At 44.5% G+C, this 23,032-nt stretch overlaps 1 protein-coding gene and 1 long non-coding RNA gene across 5 annotated transcripts; one reads left to right on the top strand and one right to left on the bottom strand.

Annotated features, from left to right (window-relative positions):
- Positions 1 to 710: 710 nt before the first annotated feature.
- LOC116730600 (solute carrier family 22 member 13) lies at positions 711 to 22,453 on the top strand. Of its 4 annotated transcripts, none has more exons than XR_004341358.1 (10): positions 711 to 1,914; positions 3,997 to 4,100; positions 11,587 to 11,741; positions 12,267 to 12,435; positions 12,550 to 12,664; positions 14,041 to 14,147; positions 14,228 to 14,439; positions 15,052 to 15,155; positions 15,246 to 15,458; positions 15,590 to 16,863. XR_004341358.1 is itself a non-coding variant. In XM_032579945.1 (10 exons), the coding sequence occupies exons 1-10, from the start codon at positions 1,579 to 1,581 to the stop codon at positions 15,600 to 15,602; spliced, it is 1,533 nt and encodes a 510-aa protein (XP_032435836.1). In that variant the 5' UTR covers positions 713 to 1,578; the 3' UTR covers positions 15,603 to 16,863. The 4 variants fall into 4 exon arrangements, 2 of the variants coding, with proteins under 2 accessions (XP_032435836.1, XP_032435835.1); XR_004341357.1 differs by lacking the exon at positions 15,590 to 16,863 and adding an exon at positions 19,482 to 22,453 and having other exon boundaries at positions 712 to 1,914; XM_032579945.1 differs by having other exon boundaries at positions 713 to 1,914; positions 15,052 to 15,160.
- LOC116730602 (uncharacterized) lies at positions 4,289 to 11,587 on the bottom strand. The gene is made up of 2 exons (XR_004341359.1): positions 11,082 to 11,587; positions 4,289 to 5,471 (listed from the first exon to the last, which is right to left on the bottom strand). It is a non-coding gene; the product is annotated as an uncharacterized LOC116730602 (long non-coding RNA).
- Positions 22,454 to 23,032: the final 579 nt, after the last annotated feature.

The raw sequence follows: 23,032 nt of genomic DNA, 5'->3' as shown, positions 1-23,032 counted from the left end.
TACTAAGCTGGGTTGCTGTGTGCTTTTTTTTTTTGTCTACTTCTAGAGCTGCGACTTAAAATGTTATTCAGAATTCACATTCTTGTTTTTCTGGACTCAGTGATCCAAACCGTAATCAATCAATGTGCTTCAGTGCTTCACATTTCAGGACTCCAGCGTGTATCAGGTAACTCAGACCTTCTAAGAAAAGCAGCCATTTCACATTCTGCATCACTGATTCGCCTATAATCTGTTTCACTCTTGAGACAGATCACAGCATTTTTGTCTACATTAATGTGTATTTGCACAGTATCAGAACAACAAATGTTTATAACAGTCATTGTTGATTAATTACATGCTGTTATGCAAGTATAGTTGGTTTAGGGGTAAATTTTAAATAAGAAGCTCCAGATAAAACAAAAATCTTCAAAGGATTTCTGGAGTAAAGAAACACACAATCAAAACTGAAAGCAGAAATATATAAACGGTCCAATAAATAAATCAATATGCTTCAAATGCACCACTTCATTTTTCAAAAAAGGACAAGTTTACCTCGTGTTTTATTATTCAAATGAACTTCGTATTTATCTTTTCAGTTTAGTTTCAACAAATTATACATTTAAGCACACAAGTTAAATTTTACTGTTTTTGAAAGCATTTTTGAATGTTTTTTTTATTTATAGATGCATTTATGTCTCTTTATTTTTTATTAATTTCTTAATTACTTAAAAAATATTTGTGAATTCATTTAAAACATTTATTTTTAAAAAATTTAATTGATGTAAAATGTTCACATTTGTTCTTTTTACATTTTTCCTCTTATTTTTAATGACGTCAGTTTCGATCCTCCAAATATACAACAAAAACACACCAGATTTATCTGAAATCTTCCACCGCCTGATCGAACAGCAGATGGCAGCAGAGAGCTGGTGTGAGCCAAAGGCACGTGCACCACGACCATTTTATGCAAATGAGATGCTTACAAAACGGTAATTACACCATTGAATTATGAATTACGACGCGTCCTGTGCATCGTAATTCAGAAACCAAACATATTGAATATTATGTAATAAACGTGCCTTTCAATTATCGCTTAAAATCCGAGCGTGTTGTCCAGGATCCTGCCTCGAGTGGGAAACCAGAAGCACGCGGGGGGGGGGGGAGGTTCTGAGGGATGCGAGTCTTCTCTCACTTCTTAAAACAACAGCGCCTCTGATTGTGGACCGTTAATTGCATCCGGTTTCCCGCGCCTCTGGCTGGTGAACCTGGACGCGCGCGCTCCTCCTTCCATTATCTGATGCGGAGAGAGAGAGAGAGAGAGAGAGGGAGAGAGAGAGAGAGAGAGAGAGAGAAAAACTTTCACGCGTGGATCAGGAGAACTCGGCTTTTGGAAAGAGCAAGCGCCCCGCTGGTGGAGGCATGGAGGGGGAAGGATGACCTCGGACTGGAATTGAGTCAGATAGTTGCTGTGTCTTTTTTTCCTGCTGCACATGGAGGAGAAGATACACCTTGTTTACATCCTGGTCTGACCCACTGCCTGGTGCTGCAGAGGAGCCGCTCTTCCACGTTGACCTGTAGATCCCCATAAAGTCCCACCCTATGAATTTCGACCAGATCCTCGCTGCCGTCGGCGGCTTTGGCAAATATCAGAAGATCTTGTACATCTGGATTTGTTTGCCTCAGATCCTTCTCGCCTTCCACATGATGGTGAGCATCTTCACCGGGGCCACGCCGCCCTACCGCTGCCGGGAAAGCTCCAGCCCAGGAGCGGGGAATCAGACTTCGCTCCCCGCAGAGAACGCCAGCCTCTCGGAGTCCTCCTGCTTCTCCTCGGAGGTGATGCTGCGGCCGCAGGGCAACCGGACGGAGCGCGTCCCGTGCGGCCGCGGCTGGGTCTACAGCGCGGAGGTTTTCCACAGCACCACTGTGACCGAGGTACCGGAGGCTGATGCGATGCGGAAATAAGAGCTCAGCTCAAGAATAAATTCATAAGTTTCGTAGGAACAGAATTTTAAATATATATAATAAGGTAGACCACGTTGCTTAATAAGCAGTGGCGGTTCCTGCGTGAATGGTGTCCTGGGTAATCCCAGAGGGGAGCCCCCTCCACTCCACCACCTTCTGCAGCAGCTTAGTGCATAACTTTGGTAAAACAAAAATTTTAAAAAAGGAAAAAAAAAATTTTTTGTACATAGTCTATTTATTGAAACTGTCATTATGTTGTGACAGTATTGTATGAGACAGATAAACTGTGAAAAAAATCAAGCTCCTCTGCTAGCTAGAAACAACCAATCAGACTCAGGAGGAGGGTCTTAGCACTGTCAATCATGGTTGTATACGCTGCCTCTTCCCCTCTCATCTTGCTCTCTAGCTGCTACTCCACAGCTTCTTCCCGATAGCAGAGCCTCTCGTGGATGCTCAGGCTAGTTAGCATGGCCGCCGATGACGGCAGATATTAGTTGTGTTTAGTCAACATAAACTGGTCCCAAAACAGTTTGTGGTGGTATGAGTCCGTTTCCACTTTTAGGGCCTCACGAGTTCCACGATGCGGAAAGGGCGGAACCGATCTCGGTATTTAGTAAACAAAATGGGATCCACAATAAATCGCAGAGTTTCACAGAATTAGCTGACATTGGCTGGAAGGGAAGGCTAGCTGTTGGAAGGGAATAAATTTTAACACCTTATAAAACAAATGTTCTGTTGAACCACAGCAGTCTGTTACATTTGTGAAACAAAATAACAGTAAATGTTGGCCTTTAGCTATTGGTTTGTTAATTTTGTTTTATTCACACTTCATACTTCACACTTTTTGGGTTAATAAGGATAAAATGGGAAAAAAAGGAATTCAGAAAAATTAGAACGGAAAAAATGGAATTTGGAAAATACTAAAAAGGATTTCATGGGGGCCTACCTATCCTACAACACTTTAGTGTTTGCATTTATTTGTTAGATGAAGCTAGTTTTATTTTTATTTTTTAGTAATAGTAAACATTTTGAATAACACAAACACAAACACACCCAATTACAGTCGCGGCTCAGTTCCATTGTTTGTCCTGGGTCGGTAAAATAACTCGTGTTAAACTCCGGAGCGTACCAGCAGATGATGACATTTATGTTGTGCAGACGTTGTTGTCGAGCGATCTGAGAGTTATGACTAAGTCCTTGCATCGTTCACCTCCAGAGGGATTATCAACTCCCTATGGAACGGGTTTGCAAATAACCAATAGGAAGCTTGTTGTTCCTGAAGCAGCTGATAGACGCGCTAATGGAGGAGCCCTCTGGGTTGTGAGCCACACCGAAAACAGCCACTGCTAAGCATTTATTATGGAACTAATTAAAGAGTGGATCATAAAATGAGCAAATCTTTAGGAGGAAAAAACACTTTTGTGTGTGATTCTGACACACACTTACACACATCGTGCAGCAGACTTCCTGACAGAGACCAAACAACCACAAACCTCACAGATATGATGATTTGTGGTTGTTGTTTTTTCTTTTTCTTTTTGCTTCCATACGCGTCTGCTACAAATAGTTTGCAACATTTAGCACATTGTGGTTGTTTTGGCCGTGCTGCTTGTTAGCAGTTTCCTGAGCCTTGTTTTTTTTTTTTTCTTTCTTTCTTTTTAAAACACCTAACTGGTGTTTCCTACACAGTAGATGCTTTTGGCTCTAATTGTCGACACATTTACATTTTTCATTTCTTGTGCGACATTTTGTATCTCCTTTCAGATGTTTTTTAATCTGTTTCTGTGTGTCTCGTCTTTCTGCGTGAAATCTGAAAAATCATGGGTGCAGAAAAGCTCAATAAGTTAAAAAGAAAGAGACTTGATTAAAAATAAAAACCAAACATTTGTTTTAGCACCTTGAGAGGACTTTAGTATGAAGCTGGTATATGGTACGTGGCGAAAATGTCAAACAAGTAAAAATTGTATCCCGCCTGGAGAAACCCATCTGTAAATGACAGAACAAATAGGATTCAGTAGCAACTTTTAACTATTTCCTTTCTTCTCCTCCCAGTGGGACCTGGTGTGCAGCAAAGCTGGACTGAACAGCCTCGGATCGTCCATCTACATGTTCGGCCTGTTGGTGGGATCTGTGCTGTTTGGAGCCATGGCTGATAGGTAAGGCTGGAATCTCGGACTCTGAGTCAAGACGCCAGACTCGGCCGATCCAGGCTGATCTTCAGCATCAAAGCGTGGTTAAAGGGGCGGGCGCCGCTGGAGGAGTCCTGCTGGCATGTGGTTGTTATGTGTAAGTAGGGAGGCTGACAAACCGCGGTGAGTTAGTTCAACAGTTAAAAATACACAAGGGGGTTTGACTCAAACTGGTGACCTCTGCTTTGAGGTGGAGTTTGTTTCAGACGTATGACATCTTCTGAGAAATGGTGGTGTCCTTCCCCAACAAAAACAAAACAGAATCCAGGAGAGTTTAAAAGCAGGTGCCTTGGATTTAAAGGCACAGTTCAGCACGCCTCGATCAAGAGAAACAAACAAAAAATATATATATTTACTTTATTCAGCAGTGAAAAAAATAAATATATATTTTTTTCGTTTCTTTGATTTATTAGGTCTTAGACCTGGAAAGAGTTGCTAGTATAGAACTCTCAGAAGCTCTATTTTAATTATTTTCAGGGAATTAAAAATAATCTGATAAAGCCAAATCCTGGATAAATTATACAACAATAGAACCACCTGAAAATGACAGATGTTTTTGAATCAGTCAGCCTTGATAGTTGAGGATTTAAAAAAAAAAAAAAAATGCTTACGTCACCCTGGAGTTGTTTTGATATATACACAACCCAGTGTTCAAATTATCCCTGACTGCACCTTAAAAGTTCAGCTCTGGGGTTGAACTCTTCTTATAGGGAATCTTGTTGTGCATTGACATCAGGCTGGTTGAAGGCAGCTACAAACAGCAAGACTTATATTTCACTCTGGCCTAGCTAAATATTCAGTTAGGTCTGAGCTAGCTAACTGTTTACAAACTTACTAATTAAATAGTTAGTTTTCTAGCCAATTAAATATTTTTGCTTCAAGTTAAATGTTTAGTTTGCTTACAAAATATTTGTTTTGGAGCCAAACATTTAGTATGCTAACGTAATACCTAAAGTTGTGTTGGGTGTATGAGTTGTAAATTTATAACATATTTCATAAAAATACTTTTTGTGAAAAAACTGAGCAATGTGAGAATGAAGATGTTCTGCATGGAACAATGGCTGAACCAATTCCAGCTGTAGTTAAGCTAATCCCTGCCATAAACCCTTACCTTTAGGACGGAAGCTTGCTGCTTGTTCGCAAACCTTGAGTTGTTCATTAAGTGCAAAGAAAAAAAAACAACCACAGCAAGAAACCACAGTGACCATTTTGTGAGTCAGGAATGAAAATGCTGATACAATAGAGAAGATTTAATGGGGCAAGCTGTCAAGATTAGGGGCCATGAGGTCAAGCCACGGAGAACGGCAAGATATCAACTTCTTACTGTCATGCTGAGGTCTAACTTCTTAGCCCACATGCAGAACAACACCAGAAGCCGAGATTGATTAAAGAGATTTATTACAACCAAGGGGAAGGGGGAAAAAACAGATAAACAATCCGGGAGCGCTTGGGACTGGATCTCAGGTCAGCTAGGGAAGAAACAGACGGTAAGTTTGGGGCCGAGGAAATTTGGAGATGGCGCTGACTGAGAGCTTACCTCCGATTGGAAGGAGAAAGGACTGGGGGAAAAACCTGGGAAATCCGGAGTCTGTTTTGAGGTGCGGAGGGCTGCGGGCTGCGGCGGCGTTGGAGGACGGACAGGTAAGTCTGAACTGTTCTGCCAGAAGCAGGCTGCCGAGCTGTAGGTTCGGAGGGGTCCTGGGCTGGATCTATCTTCAGCACGTCTCAGGTCAATCAGCTGAAAAAAGGTCAGAGACACAGGTGGATCAGAATTCAGGAAGCAAACAGGACGAGTAGAGCTGGAGTGAATCGGTACCATAACTAGCTAACAATCTGGCAGGGAAGTGTCAGCAGCCTCCTCCAGTTATACAGCTCCTGATGGCAGAACGGTTTCAGGTGCGTGGTTCAGGAGACGCCCTCAGATGGAACAAGGCCTCCAGCGCCCTCTGGTGGATGAACAGCTCCGGATCCCAACAGTACCCCCCCCTCAACGACCGCCACCTGGCGGTCCAACCGAGGAAGGCAGGGAGGAACGATAATCAGAAATCAAAGAAGGATCTAAAATAAAAGAACCAGGAACCCACATCCGATCCTCCGGACCGTAGCCCTCCCAGTCGACCAGGTACCGCCAACCCCGGCCCTGTCGACGGGAGTCCACGATCCGGCGGACGGTGTAAGCAGGATGCCCATCAATCTCCCGGGGGGGTGGAGGGGGCCCGGACGGAGGGCACAGCGAGCTGGTCAGAACAGGCTTGATCTGCGAGACGTGGAACGTGGGGTGGATACGGAGAGAAGAAGGCAGACGTAACCGGACAGCAGTAGAACTGATGACGGACTCGATCTTGTATGGGCCAATAAAACGAGGAGACAACTTCTTGGTCATGGATTTCAGTGGGATGTTCCTGGTGGACAACCAAACTTGTTGACCAGGTGCATAGTCAGGAGCAGGACGTCTCCTCCGATCAGCGAAACGGCGGTTCCGTTCAGAAGAACGATTTAGTGCTGTGACAGTGTTCCGCCAAATGGAACGACAGCGGCGAATGTGGTGCTGGACCGATGTAACGGCAAGCTCCTTCTCATCCGCCGGAAACAATGGAGGCTGGTACCCTAAGGAGACCTCAAAAGGAGAGAGACCGGTAGCTGATGAGACGTGAGCGTTGTGTGCATACTCAGCCCAATGCAGGAACTGGCTCCAGTCAGTGGGGTTGGTGGAGGTGAGGCATCTGAGTGTAGACTCGAGTTCTTGATTCATGCGCTCGGTTTGTCCGTTCGACTGAGGGTGATAACCAGAAGATAGACAGACTTTAGCTTCCAAGGCGGCACAAAAGTGTTTCCATACCTGAGCGGTGAATTGTGGTCCCCTGTCCGATAGGATCTCCTGCGGAATGCCATGCAGTTTGAAAACGTGTTTAACCAAGAGCTGAGCGGTCTGCAGAGACGTGGGCAGTTTTCTTAGCGGAATGAGGTGGCAGGCTTTGGAAAAGCGATCCACCACAGTGAAAATGGTGGTCATTCCTTTGGATACAGGTAACCCAGTAACAAAATCAATAGCAATGTGCGACCAGGGTCGTTTGGGGATGGGCAGAGGTTGAAGCAGACCAGAAGGGGGCTGATGAGATGATTTGTTTCGGGCACAAACTGAGCAGGCCAAGACAAATTCTTTAACATCTTTGTGTAGTGATGGCCACCAAAAACGACGGGAAATTAAGGCTATGGTTCTACTGGTTCCAGGATGGGCTGAGAATTTTGTTGTATGCATCCAATTAATTAACCTAGCTCTGACTGAAGATGGAACATACGTACGGTTGGGCGGCCCTGTACCAGGGTCCGGCTCGGACAACAGTGCGTGTTCTATGATGTCGGAAACCTCCCAGGAAACTGACGCAACTGTACAACTGGGGGGCAGAACATTGGCTGGTGTCTCAGACTCTTCAGTAGAGTATAGTCGGGACAGAGCGTCTGGTTTAATGTTTTTGGACCCAGGTCGGTACGTGATGGACAGGTTGAAACGGGAAAAGAAAAGAGACCAGCGGGACTGACGGGGATTGTGTCTTTTGGCGGATTGAAGGTATGACAGATTCTTATGGTCTGTCCAGACCAAAATGGGATGCTCTGCGCCCTCCAGCCAATGTCTCCATTCCTCCAAGGCTAATTTGATGGCGAGAAGTTCTCTGTCTCCAACATCGTAGTTCCTTTCAGCAGGGGAGAGTCTACGAGAGAAAAAGGCACAGGGGTGAGTCTTTTGGTCAGATTCGAAACGCTGAGAAAGCACAGCTCCGACTCCTGAGTCCGAAGCGTCTACCTCTAGGATGAACTGTTTCGTGATGTCCGGCTGAATGAGGATAGGAGCATTAGCAAACCGAGTCTTCAGCTTTTTAAAAGCCGTTTCTGCTTCGGGGGACCAGTGGAAGGATCTCTTAACTGAGGTTAAAGCAGTCAAGGGTTGGGCTGTCTGACTATAGTTCCTGATGAACCTCCGATAGAAATTTGCAAACCCCAGAAATCGTTGAAGTTGTTTTCTATTCTCTGGGGTTGGCCAGTCTAGAACAGCTTTGATCTTCTCCTCCGATGGTCTTACCTGTCCGCCCTCGAGCACGAATCCCAGGAAGGTGACTGATGGGCGGTGAAATTCGCACTTCTCAGCCTTTACAAACAATTTATTCTCCAGCAGTCGCTGGAGAACAAATCTTACATGTCTCTTATGTTCTGACAGAGTCCTGGAATAGATCAATATGTCATCAAGATAAACAAAAACGAAAATGTTCAAAAAATCTCTCAAAACGTCATTAACTAAGGCTTGGAAACAGGCAGGTGCGTTTGACAGGCCGAAAGGCATCACTAAATATTCGAAATGGCCCAGAGGTGTCTTAAAGGCGGTTTTCCACTCATCACCCTCCCGGATCCTGAGAAGGTGATAAGCGTTTCTAAGATCTAATTTAGTGAAGACAGTAGCTTCCTGAACCGGTTCAAACGCTGAAGCTAGGAGAGGTAGCGGGTACTTATTCTTGATGGTGATCTGATTTAACCCCCGGTAATCTATACAGGGTCGAAGGGAACCATCTTTTTTGCCCACGAAGAAAAACCCCGCCCCGAGCGGAGAAGACGAGGGGCGAATTATTCCTGCGGCTAGTGACTCATTAATGTAGGTCTCCATACTTTCCCTTTCTGGTTTGGAGATATTATACAGCCGACTGTTGGGCAGAGGCGCTCCAGGTAGGAGATCTATGGCGCAGTCATATGGGCGATGCGGAGGTAGAGAGAGAGCACTAGCCTTACTGAACACAGGGGCTAAGTCATGGTAGTCTGGAGGGAGAGTAGCGAGATCGGGTGGGTCCGCCTCCTGCCGGTTTGCCGGTGACTGACCCGTCGGCACGGCAGAGCGGAGGCAGGTGGAGTGACAGGAAATAGACCAGGATTCAATATGCCTCTTAGACCAATTTATTCTGGGGTTATGAAGAAAAAGCCAATCGAAGCCCAGGACAACAGGTGAGTTGGCAGCCGGGAAGACAAAAAATGATAATGTTTCACGATGGTTACCTGAAACCAGGAAATCCAACGGCTTAGTTTGGTGTGTGATGTCAGGTAGTTCCTTGCCGTCTAACGCTGCAACTCTGAGGGGTGTGGCTAACGGATAGGTATCTATGTCTAGTTGCCGGACTAAGTTTGAATCGATTAAATTTTTCTCACAACCAGAATCTATCATGGCGGATAACGTCAATGATTGATCATCAGTGAACAGTGTAGCTGGTAGCAGCAGACGAGGAGAATTTCCAGATTGTAGATGGTCCGCCAGTCTCCTCATTTCCTCTGGCGGACCACGGCTTTTGCCTTGGAGGGGCAGGTGGAGATGCGATGTCCAGATTCACCGCAGTACAGACAGAGGTTCTCTTTGAACCTTCTTAGTCTTTCTTCCGGGGAAAGCCGAGTACTCCCGATCTGCATCGGCTCCGTTTCGGCTGGTTCTGAAGATGGAAAAGCAGAGTTACTGGTTCTGTCAGAACATGATCTCACAAACGGGTGGCAACTCTTGGCTCTTTCCCTATTTCTGGAGCGTAGCCTATTATCCAACCGGATGGTGAGGTTTATCAGTTCCTCCAGGGTCTTAGGCTCATCTAAAACCGCTAACTCATCTTTTATCGAGTCGTTTAATGCATGGAAATATGCGCTTTTGAGAGCCGTCTGTCCCCAACCTGAAGCTGCTGCCTTAATCCTGAAGTCAATAGCAAACTCAGCCACCGATCTTCTGCCCTGTTTCAGTTCTAGCAGACCTCGGGAATCCGATGTTTTATCTGTATCCTGGTTAAAAGCCTGCTTAAACTCCTCCAAAAAGTCATCAAACGAGTATCCGTAATCTGCGGAGTTGGGAAATCTAGCCTCGGCCCATTCTAGCGCTTTTCCTGATAGATGTGACAAAATGAAAGAAATCTTTCTTCCATCATGGAGGAAGCTCTGAGGGGAATGATTGAAGATAATGGTACACTGAAACAAAAATCCTCTACACTTGCTGACTTCTCCAGAAAATCTTTCAGGCAGGGACGGACGGAAATCTGAAACTGTAGAGCGAACCGAATCTACAGACCTGGAAGTAGCTTGTGGATCCGGAACTGGAGCGGGTGCTGAAGCCTGGGAGCTAGATCCTTGCAAATAACTTGCAATCTCCTCTAATCGGCGGTTTGTTTCCGCTTGACGATTGTTTAACTCTCGCAACGCGGCGTCATGGTTCTGAATGAGAGTGTGCTGTTGTTCCAAGGTTTTCCGGAGTGTTTCCGCAGGGCTAGGTTGTTGGCCAGATTGTTCTGTCATGCTGAGGTCTAACTTCTTAGCCCACATGCAGAACAACACCAGAAGCCGAGATTGATTAAAGAGATTTATTACAACCAAGGGGAAGGGGGAAAAAACAGATAAACAATCCGGGAGCGCTTGGGACTGGATCTCAGGTCAGCTAGGGAAGAAACAGACGGTAAGTTTGGGGCCGAGGAAATTTGGAGATGGCGCTGACTGAGAGCTTACCTCCGATTGGAAGGAGAAAGGACTGGGGGAAAAACCTGGGAAATCCGGAGTCTGTTTTGAGGTGCGGAGGGCTGCGGGCTGCGGCGGCGTTGGAGGACGGACAGGTAAGTCTGAACTGTTCTGCCAGAAGCAGGCTGCCGAGCTGTAGGTTCGGAGGGGTCCTGGGCTGGATCTATCTTCAGCACGTCTCAGGTCAATCAGCTGAAAAAAGGTCAGAGACACAGGTGGATCAGAATTCAGGAAGCAAACAGGACGAGTAGAGCTGGAGTGAATCGGTACCATAACTAGCTAACAATCTGGCAGGGAAGTGTCAGCAGCCTCCTCCAGTTATACAGCTCCTGATGGCAGAACGGTTTCAGGTGCGTGGTTCAGGAGACGCCCTCAGATGGAACAAGGCCTCCAGCGCCCTCTGGTGGATGAACAGCTCCGGATCCCAACACTTACTGAAATACAAATCATCAAAAAAGAAATGAACAGCGTATTGATTGGCTGGTTGAGAAAAACTTTGACACTTTTAACAAGATTATTGCAAATATGAGAAAAGGCAAATAGATTATGAGGAAGGCAACTCAGAAAACATCAGGAGGTAAATCCCAAACATAAAGTTAGAAGCCACTTTACAAGTCATTTACACTATCAATATGAAGCAATAGAAAAAACCCTTAGAGAGGAAAATTTAAATAGTATGACACCGTGGAAGGCGCGTTACCATAAGACATTCACGTGCTGAACACCTGCAACCAAGAATGTGTTATACAGTCTATCTTTTATAAAGACAGGTTTTGGTTAGGCTGCCTTATTTTGGAAGATGTCTCTGGTTCAACATTTAAATGTGTTATCCGGGCTGAAAGCTTTACATGAACCCTAAAAACTACATCTTGAGCCATCTTGGGATTTTATGTGACAGACCGTCACTATCTTAAGAGTGCTCTCTTTGTGAAAGGTACGGCCGACGTTTGGTCCTGCTGTTGTCCATCGCGCTGCAGACTGTGTTTGGAGTCGCTGTAGCTTTTGCGCCCAACTTCCCAGTCTACGCGATTCTTCGCTTCGCAGTTGGGACCACCATATCTGGAGTCATTATCAACGCTTTTGTTCTTGGTACGAACTAAACGATCACACTCAAAGACGAACAAGACAAGGTGAACTATGAACGTTCAAGTTGTAACCTCCGACTTCCTGTTTCCCTGTCATAGATGTGACATTGCGTATATTTCCATTCTCTTAAGGTGGATGTGTGTGTTGCTTTACATTAGTCTGTATCAGAAAATAGCTGCTTGTCTAAACTTGCCCAAATCTACAGTTAGAGCTAGAGCTATAGAGTTAAAAACTGGAGCTAGAACAAACAAGGCTTAATGGGGAACCATATTTCCTTTGTAAAATATTTTTTCTTACTATTTCTTTTCTCTCCTACTGCAATTAAATATAAACTCAGGTTTTTCTGCCTGATGCATTACAGAAAACTATTATTTACGTTTTATTGATTTCCACTTCCACTTGTATGTTATTTTAATATTTTAATTAAAAAGTATCAATTGTTTTCTTTGTAACCCTTGCCACTTTATCCTCCACCTCACAGCTCTTGTCCTCTTCTCTCCCAAAACCTCCTCAATCTTCCTACGCCAGGTACTGAGTGGACGTGTACCAAGAGACGCATGCTGGCGGGCATCATCACGGACTACGCCTTCGGCCTGGGATACATGCTGCTTGCAGGGGTGGCCTACCTGATACGAGACTGGAGAAAACTGCAGCTCGCCATATCAGCCCCAGGCTTCCTGCTTATCTTCTACATACGGTGGGAGGTTCAACCGGAAAATTGGATCTATGCGTGTTCATGCTATACAATGAATGCCCTCTGTGTGGCGCTGAGTTCCTCCTCTCCCCTTATATCTGCTGTGTCCTCCATCAGGGTTCTGCCCCAGTCTGCCCGGTGGCTACTGGCCAACGACAGGAGAGAGGAAGCCATCGCACTCCTCCGCAAAGCTGCGCTAGTTAACGGCCGGGTCTTACCTCCCGCTGTCCAGGTGTGCGTTTGTTTCATTCGTCCTTCCATCTGTCCATTCATGTGTCAGTCTGCCGGTCCAATCAACCAAGCCAACCGTTTGACCATTCATCAAGTCATCCATCTACACATACAACCAACCAGTCTGTCCTTCCATCCAGGCAGATAGTGTAAAGTAAAAGAATGCCAGTCCAAAATTTAGGGGAATTTCCTGTAACTTAACAGTTTCATCTGTCTGTTCAACTAATCCAGCTGTTGCCGATCTGTCCTCCAGTCCATCCCTCCAAAAATCCATCCATTAATCAGTTCACCTGTCCAACAAATCCATCCGTCCATCTGGGCATCTATCATCTGTCTACCCATCCAACCACCCTGTCCATCAAACTAACCAGTCAATCTGTCCGTCCATCCGTCTGGCTGTCCAACTAACCAGTGCATCCATCTGTCTAACCTATCGTCTATCCATCCATCAATCCAACCAATAATCGATTTTCATATATAATGCTTGGCCACTCTTAAATATCTCCCACAAAGTTATTGAAAATAAGTGGCCAAAAATGTTCAACCCTAGGAATGTATGTTTGGAACAAGAATATAAGAAATTGACAGAAAGGATGTTAAGTTGTCTGTAATGTCCTTCCAACTGTTCCTAAATACAGCTATTCCTGTTACCATAAAACCTGAGTATTGTTCCTGTTCAGACAATCATGCCGGTTTTCAGCTGCTTATTGCACTTACTCAATTTCAGTCAAATTTCTTCTTGTGTTTTAATGTGCTCAGAAAACATTTTGATAATTGTAGACTTTTGATGCTATGAACAGACATTTAGTCATTTGATTGAAATTCAAAACAATCCTTATCACAGTGCTGAAACCAACTCGGCAAGCTTTAGACAAATCAGGAAATGGAACCTCTTTTATGTATTTAGTTCCTCCAGTTTCATAGGCTCGAGGTCAACCGGAGAAAATGCATTTTTAAAAACTTCTTTACAGAAATTGGATGTAAACACACGATGGAAGAGGACCAGTCCAAGTCTGAAAGGCTTGGACAATTCCAGATACTATAGTTCTTCTCTGATGATGTTTGGACTGGCCTTTTAGTGCTGAGGATTTAACATGCTGTTTGTTTGTGGGTCTTTTATGTTCAACGTTCATTAAGTAGAAAACACTCAGAGTTGCAGTAAGGTTAGATAACTTACTTAGTCATAATAGAACATTGCATTTCCTCGACTGCAAAGGATCTTCTTCAGTCATCTTCCATTTGTGGTGCTTTGCTTTCAGCTGCATACTGCTCCTGCTCTTTTGCTTAAAAACTCGTATGGTAAAACTTATGTGCTGAAGTAATTTTCTACCAACAAGTTTTTTATTTGCTTGTGTGTCATATTCATTTACACATCAGGCTGAAAAGTGGGAGTTTTTCGGCGGCTCAAAGCGAAGTCACTCGGCTATGGATCTAATCCGGACACCACAGATGAGAAAGAGAACCATCATTTTGTTCTACATCTGGTATGTTCTGTCTGCCTTTTTCAGCACTCCTCAACGTTATTTCTAGATCTTTCTTGATTCTTCTCTGTTTGCAATCACAGGTTTGTGAACGTGCTAGTGTACTATGGGCTGTCTCTGGGTGTGTCTCGGTTGGGGACGGACCTCTACCTGACCCAGTTTGTGTTTGGGTTGGTTGAGATCCCAGCCCGCTCTCTGGTCCTGGTCGTCCTGCCCTTCAGCCGACGCCTCTCCCAGAGTGGCTTCCTGGCGATTGGGGGTCTTGCCTGCTTGTTGATGCTCGCCGTCCCTGCAGGTATGGTATGGAGGATGGAGACCAGGGTTTGGTTGCAGTGTCAGAAAATATCTTAAAATGATATGCGCTTTGCAGGATCTCGCAGCTAACTCTCAGGCGTTCCTACACAGTCTGGAAAAGTTTGAAATTTGACTTAGTTATCTTCCAAATATAGATAAATATGTAAAAAAGAAGAAAGAACGTGAAAAGATGAATCCATCAATTCCACCTATTAATTTGTCCATCCAACTAGCAAGTCAATCCGACTGTCTATCTGTCCAACAAAGCAATCTATTCATCCATTTGTCCATTCATCCATCCAACTAATTCATCCACCATTCCATCCATTTGTCCAACCAACCAGTTCATCAATCTATCATTAGTCTTTCCATACATCTGTCCGTCCACCTGTCCAACCAAACAAATAATCCATCTATCTATCCACCATTACATAGATGGAAGATAGATAGATGGTGGTTGGTTGATTTAACCAACCAACCAACCAACAATCCTCTTTGTCCAACCAATCACTAATCTCATCCATCGGTCCATCCGACCAACAATTCCATCCATCAGCTACAAATACATATAAAATCTGCTCTCTAAAATGTCGATATTTTTCTTTGTCTGTAGATCATCCCAATGTCCTGACGGGGCTTGCCATGGTTGGGAAGTTTGGTATTACGGCCTCATTTGCTGTCATCTATGTGTACACTGCTGAGATTTTCCCTACTGTGGTAAGGTAGGACTTCTACGTTTTCTGTCAAGTAGTTTAAGGTTTCCTCAGGCATGCAGCTTTGCAGCTTCGGCACTTGGTGTATCTGCAGGCAAACAGGAATAGGCGTGTCCAGCATGTTTGCGAGGATGGGGGGCGTATTGGCGCCCATTATAAACATGCTGCACAACCACAACCCCGTCACGCCGCTTATCATCTTCGGCACTTCCCCGCTTCTGGGAGCCATTCTCGCCTTGGCGCTGCCTGAAACTGCTGACCGACCTCTGCCAGACACGCTGGAGGACGTAGAGAACTGGGACATCAGGTACTGCGGCTAGATAAAGAGCTAGTCCCTGGAAATAAAACCTGTTGCACTGCTGCGTGTTAGCCTAGCCATTGCCTTCCAACGCAATTCTGCTCGATTCTAATCTTGATCTTGGCTTTTTCCCACTGAAGGGGATTTCTCTGATACTCCTTCTGAGTGAGGGACACCAGAGAACAGTCTAGTGGAGGTGTTTTTGACAAATGAAAACCCTGAGGATTTTCTGAAGAAGAGTATGGGGGCACCATCATCAATATCTCCAGAGCCTGTAGACTGTCTGAGTCCACCTAGGGATACTCCTTCTGAGTTAGGGACATCGGAGAGCAGTCCAGTGGAGGTGTTTTTGACAAATAAAATCCTGAGGATTTTTCTGAATAATGGGTATTAGTGGAACGTTTGCCAATTATTTTAGAGGAAGAACTTTCACCACAGCATTGGAGAACCTATTCAAATGACCCAGGTGCTGGCGGTGACACGACGGATGACGAGGCTTGGGAACCTGTTTGGATACCTTTTTGGCAAACAAGTTATTATTCAGTTGTGGAAAGCAGCTCGGATTCAGACGCTTTCTCTGACTCAGATTCTGAAACGTCTACCCAGTTGAATGTGGTTAGACATTCCTCTTCCACAACAGAGGAAGTGTTGGTGGAAGAGAAAGATGCGTTTAACAACGAGTATTTGATTATCAAGGCAGCTATTGCAGTTTTAAAAAGAGTTAAAACCTCTGTACTTGGATTAATTGAAAGTTTGATTAATTTAGCTTTTTAAAAATCTACTGCCTTCCAGAGAGTATTGAATCCATGCAACAATACTATTTTGATAAAGTCTGGAGTGCACTTCAAGGACAGTTTGTCTCCAGAGAACGAGATTTTTCACAGGTTAACTAAAAAAGTAAATTGTAAATCAAAATAGTTTATCGTTCTTTTAGCTGTATATGACCCAGTATCCCGGGAAACACTTGTGGAGTGTTTTAAAAACCACTTAGCTGGCAAATAATGTCCGTCACTGAAGCGGCCATTTCACCCCATGAGAGTAGGGCGACACGGGCCGTGGTGGGCGTCCCTTATTTTAATTTCTGAAAGGTGGGAACCATAGTCATTGTACTTTTTTCATATTTTAATATCGCTTTCTTACTTCTCTGGTATCGGACTTTCACTTACTTTTTAAGCTTCACAAGCTTTCTGTCGTAACCCAGGGTAGGAGAAGCGCTTAGATAATATAACGACTAGCCGGTCTCCTTCCGCCTATTACGTCCGGTTACATTTCAAAATAAGAGCATCACCATAAATCGCATTTAAAAAAAATAATAATTAAGTGATTTTTCATAGAGGTTTATGAGTAGGGTGGGCTAACTGTTGATACCTGACCATTACATTTAAAACAAAATCCGTTTTGGTTACTGAAGTAATATGAAATAAGTAGTTAAAAAACAGTAGTAAAAAATATAGATTTTTATCCATCCATCCATCCATCCATCCATCCATCCATCTTCTTCCGCTTATCCGAGGTCGGGTCGCGGGGGTAGCAGCTTCAGAAGGGAGGCCCAGACTTCCCTCTCCCCAGCCACTTCTTCTAGCTCCTCCGGGGGAATCCCGAGGCGTTCCCAGGCCAGCCGAGAGACATAGTCCCTCCAGCGTGTCCTGGGTCTTCCCCGGGGCCTCCTCCCGGTGGGACGTGCCCGGAACACCTCACCAGGGAGGCGTCTAGGAGGCATCCTGACCAGATGCCCGAGCCACCTCAACTGGCTCCTCTCGATGTGAAGGAGCAGCGGCTCTACTCTGAGTCCCTCCCGGATGACTGAGCTTCTCACCCTATCTCTAAGGGAGAGCCCAGCCACCCTACGGAGAAAACCCATTTCGGCCGCTTGTATCCGCGATCTCGTTCTTTCGGTCATGACCCAAAGCTCATGACCATAGATGAGGGTGGGAACGTAGATCGACCGGTAAATCGAGAGCTTCGCTTTTTGGCTCAGCTCTCTCTTCACCACGACGGACCGGTACAGCGCCCGCTTGACAGCAGACGCTGCGCCAATCCGCCTGTCGATCTCCCGCTCCCTTCTTCCCCCATTCGTGAACAAGATCCCGAGATACTTAAACTCCTCCACTTGGGGCAGGACACCCCCCCTGACCCGGAGAAGGCACTCTACCCTTTTCCGGCTCAAGACCATGGCCTCGGATTTGGAGGCACTGATCCTCATCCCGGCCGCGTCACACTCGGCTGCGAACCGCTCCAGCGAGAGCTGCAGATCACGATCTGATGAAGCCAAAAGGACCACATCATCTGCAAAAAGCAGAGATGAGATCCTAAGGCCACCAAATCGGATCCCCTCAACACCTTGGCTGCGCCTAGAAATTCTGTCCATGAAAGTGATGAACAGAATCGGTGACAAAGGGCAGCCCTGGCGGAGTCCAACTCTCACCGGAAACGAGCCCGACTTACTGCCGGCAATGCGGACCAGACTCTGACACCGGTCATACAGGGACCTGACAGCCCGTATCAAAGGGCCCGGTACCCCATACTCCCGGAGAACCCCCCACAGGGCTCCCCGAGGGACACGGTCGAACGCCTTCTCCAGGTCCACAAAACACATGTAGACTGGTTGGGCGAACTCCCATGCACCCTCCAGGACCCTGCCGAGGGTGTAGAGCTGGTCCAGCGTTCCACGACCAGGACGAAAACCACACTGCTCTTCCTGAATCCGAGGTTCGACTATCCGACGGACCCTCCTCTCCAGGACCCCTGAATAGACCTTGCCAGGGAGGCTTAAGAGTGTGACCCCTCTATAATTGGAGCACACCCTCCGGTCCCCCTTTTTGAACAGGGGGACCACCACCCCAGTCTGCCAATCCAGGGGAACTGCCCCCGATGTCCATGCGACATTGCAGAGTCGCGTCAACCAACACAACCCTACAACATCCAGAGCCTTAAGAAACTCCGGGCGGATCTCATCCACCCCCGGGGCCCTGCCACCGAGGAGCTTTTTAACCACCTCGGCGACCTCGTCCCCAGAGATTGGAGAGCCCAACCCAGAGTCCCCAGGCTCCGCTTCCTCAGTGGAAGGCATGTTGGTGGGATTGAGGAGGTCTTCGAAGTACTCTGCCCACCGGCCCACAACGTCCCGAGTAGAGGTCAGCAGCACACCATCCCCACTATAAACAGTGTTGGTGCTGCACCGCTTCCCCCCCCTGAGACGCCGGATGGTGGACCAGAACCGCCTCGAAGCCGTACGGAAGTCTTTCTCCATGGCCTCTCCAAACTCCTCCCACGCCCGGGTTTTTGCCTCAGCAACCGCCCGAGCCGCATGCCGCTTCGCCCGCCGGTACCCATCAGCTGCTTCCGGAGTCCCACAGGCCAAAAAGGCCCGATAGGACTCCTTCTTCAGCCTGACGGCATCCCTCACCGAAGGTGTCCACCAGCGGGTTCGAGGGTTGCCGCCGCGACAGGCACCGACAACCTTGCGGCCACAGCTCCGATCGGCCGCCTCGACAATGGAGGCACGGAACACGGTCCACTCAGACTCCATGTCCCCCACCTCCCCCGGGACGTGTTCGAAGTTTTGCCGGAGATGGGAGTTAAAGCTCCGTCTCACAGGGGATTCCGCCAGACGTTCCCAGCAGACCCTCACAACACGTTTGGGCCTGCCAGGTCTGACCGGCTTTCGCCCCCACCACCGGAGCCAACTCACCACCAGGTAGTGGTCAGTGGACAGCTCCGCACCTCTCTTCACCCGAGTGTCCAAGACATACGGCCGCAGATCCGATGAAACGATGACAAAGTCGATCATCGAACTGCGGCCTATAGATTTTTAAATCATTAAAAACATTATGTTAATTAAACTGACCTTGAAATAAATAAATTGCACAATTAATTTCTTGTCTTCTTCTTCTTCTTCTTCTTCTTCTTCTTCAGTGTTTTTACCAGGCTAGCTTCGTTTAGATATATCAAATAAAATGCCAATAAAAGTTCAATTTATATGGTTCAAGGTACTGTTAGAAATCTTTACGTTTGTATTTTTATCTCTGGCAGGATGGCTCCCATTTTGGAAAACCTTGAGCCGTACCAAGACTTCGAACCACCAGAGAGCAGCTGCAACATCTAGTGAGCCAGAACTCAACATCTGTGTAACAGAGATGAGCCGATTCTGTCAACCAAACGTTTCGCTGCCTCAAAGCTCCGATATCTAACACACTCAATCATCTTCTATGCAACTGCAAGTCACGATGTGATTATGAGCTCTATCCAAGAAAGCAAGACATTCTCCACACACCAAATCAGCACAAGGTGTTCACACACAAACACACACACAAAGAAGGCATTCAGCGCTCCTGCCAAGGCCAATGAAAACCTCCCTGTTTAATCAGACGCAGGTGAGAACCAACAGTCAGGAATAGTTGCAGTTTACACTTCCGTATATCCGTCGTCCAGTTTGTACCTTTAACCCAGTTTTACAAAGCGAATTCATTTAGAGTGCCCTATACATGTAAGGAAGTAGAAAATAACTCACCTTAGGAGTTTGCAGACAATTTTTGCATATTTGTATACCTTTATAAATGTCTATATAAAACTGCCAGTCCAACACTAATGCAGCTTACAGGCCTGATAAACTCCGTAGGGTCTCGTTGAAAAGCAGAAGTACCTTTCAGATCTAGGGTTTTATGTATAAGGACATCGAGATAAGTGGTTTAGCAATTTGGAAAGTACACCTCAGATGAACAACACATTTAACAGTTGTCATTATTTATTTATATGATTTACATATATAATATCCTAGCATTTCTGACTCTACGAAGATTTCTTTTCTTCAACGGATCAATTTACTTCAGTTCACCGAAGATTGCAGACATCCATTTTGTCAACATTGCCAGGTTTGGTGCATCTCTTTCGATTGTTATCAAGTTGCGTGACACAGTTTCATGAACTAGTTTGCTCCCTTATGTTCAAATTAGACTGTTCCAGAAATCCTGCTTCTTTATCGACACAACGCTGCAAATTTAAAGGTGTGGCATTTCGTACCCGTGTAGACTTTCATGTGTACGAAAAGGAGCTGTCAGTCATGAAGGGGCTTCATGCGCCATCCATACTCACCAGGTGTCCCTTTGGAATCACTAAAGTATTTTTGAACTGAATTGACATCTATGAATCTTAGAAATAATACATTTTAGCAGGTCAACTTGGAGTTATTTTGGTCTGATCATACTCTACCTTATGATAAACTGTCCCTAAAAAGATTTTAGTATTTTGTAATTTCCTGAATAATTCAAAATACTAAATTAACAAGTAAAATAAACTAATACGCAGTGATTTTTAGTGTACTGGTACAAAATCGCAACGCTTGGGTAAAGAAATATAGGTGTTAGGGTGATAGCTATGGAGGTTTTAAATGTTTTCATGCCTGACCTCAGACAGGCATTTCTTGGTTGATCTGCAGCTACGTTAAATTGTTCAGTCTTTGTTGCCGCAGAATGATGGATAGTTCAGAAAAGACATCATAAATGACCCAAGTCATTTTGCTGACGACTTTTCACTCAGGATGCACCATCCAATATTAATGTTGTTGTTCTGGCTGATAAATTCTATTTGCCGATATTATATATATTTCTCTACCCTTTTGATATTATAAAATGACCACCATGTTGACGTTGCTTCTCCGCTTCAAGGTACACAATCCTTTGCTTCATCACATGACCAAACATTGCCTGCCTGATAACGAAACATAAATAGCAATAAAACGGAAATGAACATTAGTTGTTAACATCGCCATAGTTTTACTTATCAAAACAATCCGATAAAAAATGACCGTCATCGGCCGATACTTATGCGATATATTGGCATTAACATAGCTCTACTTTTAAAATTGGAATATTCCATACTCTTTCACATGCTTAGAGCAGTCCACTCAATGTAAAGGTGCTGAGTCCTATGGATGATGACTGCACCTCTAACCCCTTCAACTCACTTTCAAAGGTCTGCTTTCGCTTTGCTACGCATTGCTTCTATCTGTCTTTACCATATGTCGTTCATATGAGTTTCCATCTTCCCAACTTAAAGGCCTTTAGTTTGTTTAAATCTGATGCATTTAAACTTCACTGAACTGAAATGACTGTAAATCCCGGACATGGCTCTTAAGCATTTTTACATTTCATACAAAACACTTTTTCCAAAGTGTTTCATGTCTCCTGAGTTGTAATGTGAAGCATGATTGTTGTATTTTAATGCTGTTTTTCCAAGTAGCTGCAGCCGAGATTAGTTTGCATGCACTAGTTCCTTTTGTCATGCGCTGTGTAGCCTGTGTATGACTTCTATAGACTTGGTTTTTTATTGAAATCATGGGATGTAACAGATCAGCATGAATCAAGGTGCTCGACTTTAGTATTTTTTGTAGACATATGCTGTTTTGGATGAGTGAAACGTAATCACGTGTGAATCAATCTATACTCTGTTGAGTTGTATGATCTAGTAGGTTTAAGGACTGTAGTTGCATTTTGTAGAAGAAATGGTTGAGAAAAAGTGTAGGCATCAAGTTGCTGCAGATTTCTGCTGCAAAAAAAATGTTTTTAAAACAAAAATTGTCTACAGCCAAAAAAAAAAAAGTTTATATAGATTCTTGCATATCTTGATATTCTTCATATTTTCTTAAAGCACGACCACAAATTCTAGTGGATGTTATTGGGATTTTCTGTGATAGACCAACACAAAGTAGAAGATAATTACCAAGTGAAAGCGTGTTGGTTTGTTACAGGGGTCTGCAACACACGGCTCTTTAGAAACTTCCACAATAACTTTGGATAAAATGATAAAGAACCACATAACCCTTCTAAATATAAACATAAGGGTGAAGCAGTACGCCTTAAAATGTCATCACAATATTTTGTGGTGTTTATAGCGATACCAATGGCAGTGAAAATACAGTTTTTACAACTTCGTTTGGTAATTTATTTAGGCAACTATTTTCTCTACTGACCGGTCCATTATGGCATCAATAAATCTGAAAATATTAATCAGTAATGTGGTAATGTTTTCATATATTACCACATATATTTCATACATACATATATATACTGTATATCAACAAATATATATATATCAGATATAATTAATGGGATTTTGTAGTTATGATAAATCAAAAAATCTTTTAAGAAACAAGAAATGAATGTGTCCAATAGCTATAACACATTAAGGTTTTAGCTGTTTTCTTCATCTCATGGAATAATTACATTGAATTTCCACAAAAGAATGACATTTGAAAGTATATTTTTTGTAGATTAATATTTCTTGTCATGTAGAAAACTTTTTTTTCCCCAAAATATTTTCCACAAATAACATCTGATAGAGGAAAGTTAATCCATTTTGTTTTTGTTGAAGATTTTTGGTTTTCTTTATTTCAAAACTTAAAAACTGAAGTTAAATTGTGGTTATAAGGTGAATATGTCTCAGAAATTATAAGTTAAATTTTTTTCTAAAATGTTGTGTAACATTTGTGGCTCTAAACAAGTTTTATTTAGGTGAACTGCCGGTAAGAATGGCTCTTTGGGTTGCAAAGGTTGCAGACCCCTGCTCTATTTCCTAAAAATCCATTT

The sequence above is a fragment of the Xiphophorus hellerii genome, chromosome 13 (assembly GCF_003331165.1).
Source record: "Xiphophorus hellerii strain 12219 chromosome 13, Xiphophorus_hellerii-4.1, whole genome shotgun sequence".
NCBI lineage: Eukaryota > Metazoa > Chordata > Actinopteri > Cyprinodontiformes > Poeciliidae > Xiphophorus > Xiphophorus hellerii.
The sequence above is the reverse complement of the archived record's forward strand: the minus strand, read 5'-3'. Positions and strand labels throughout refer to the sequence as shown.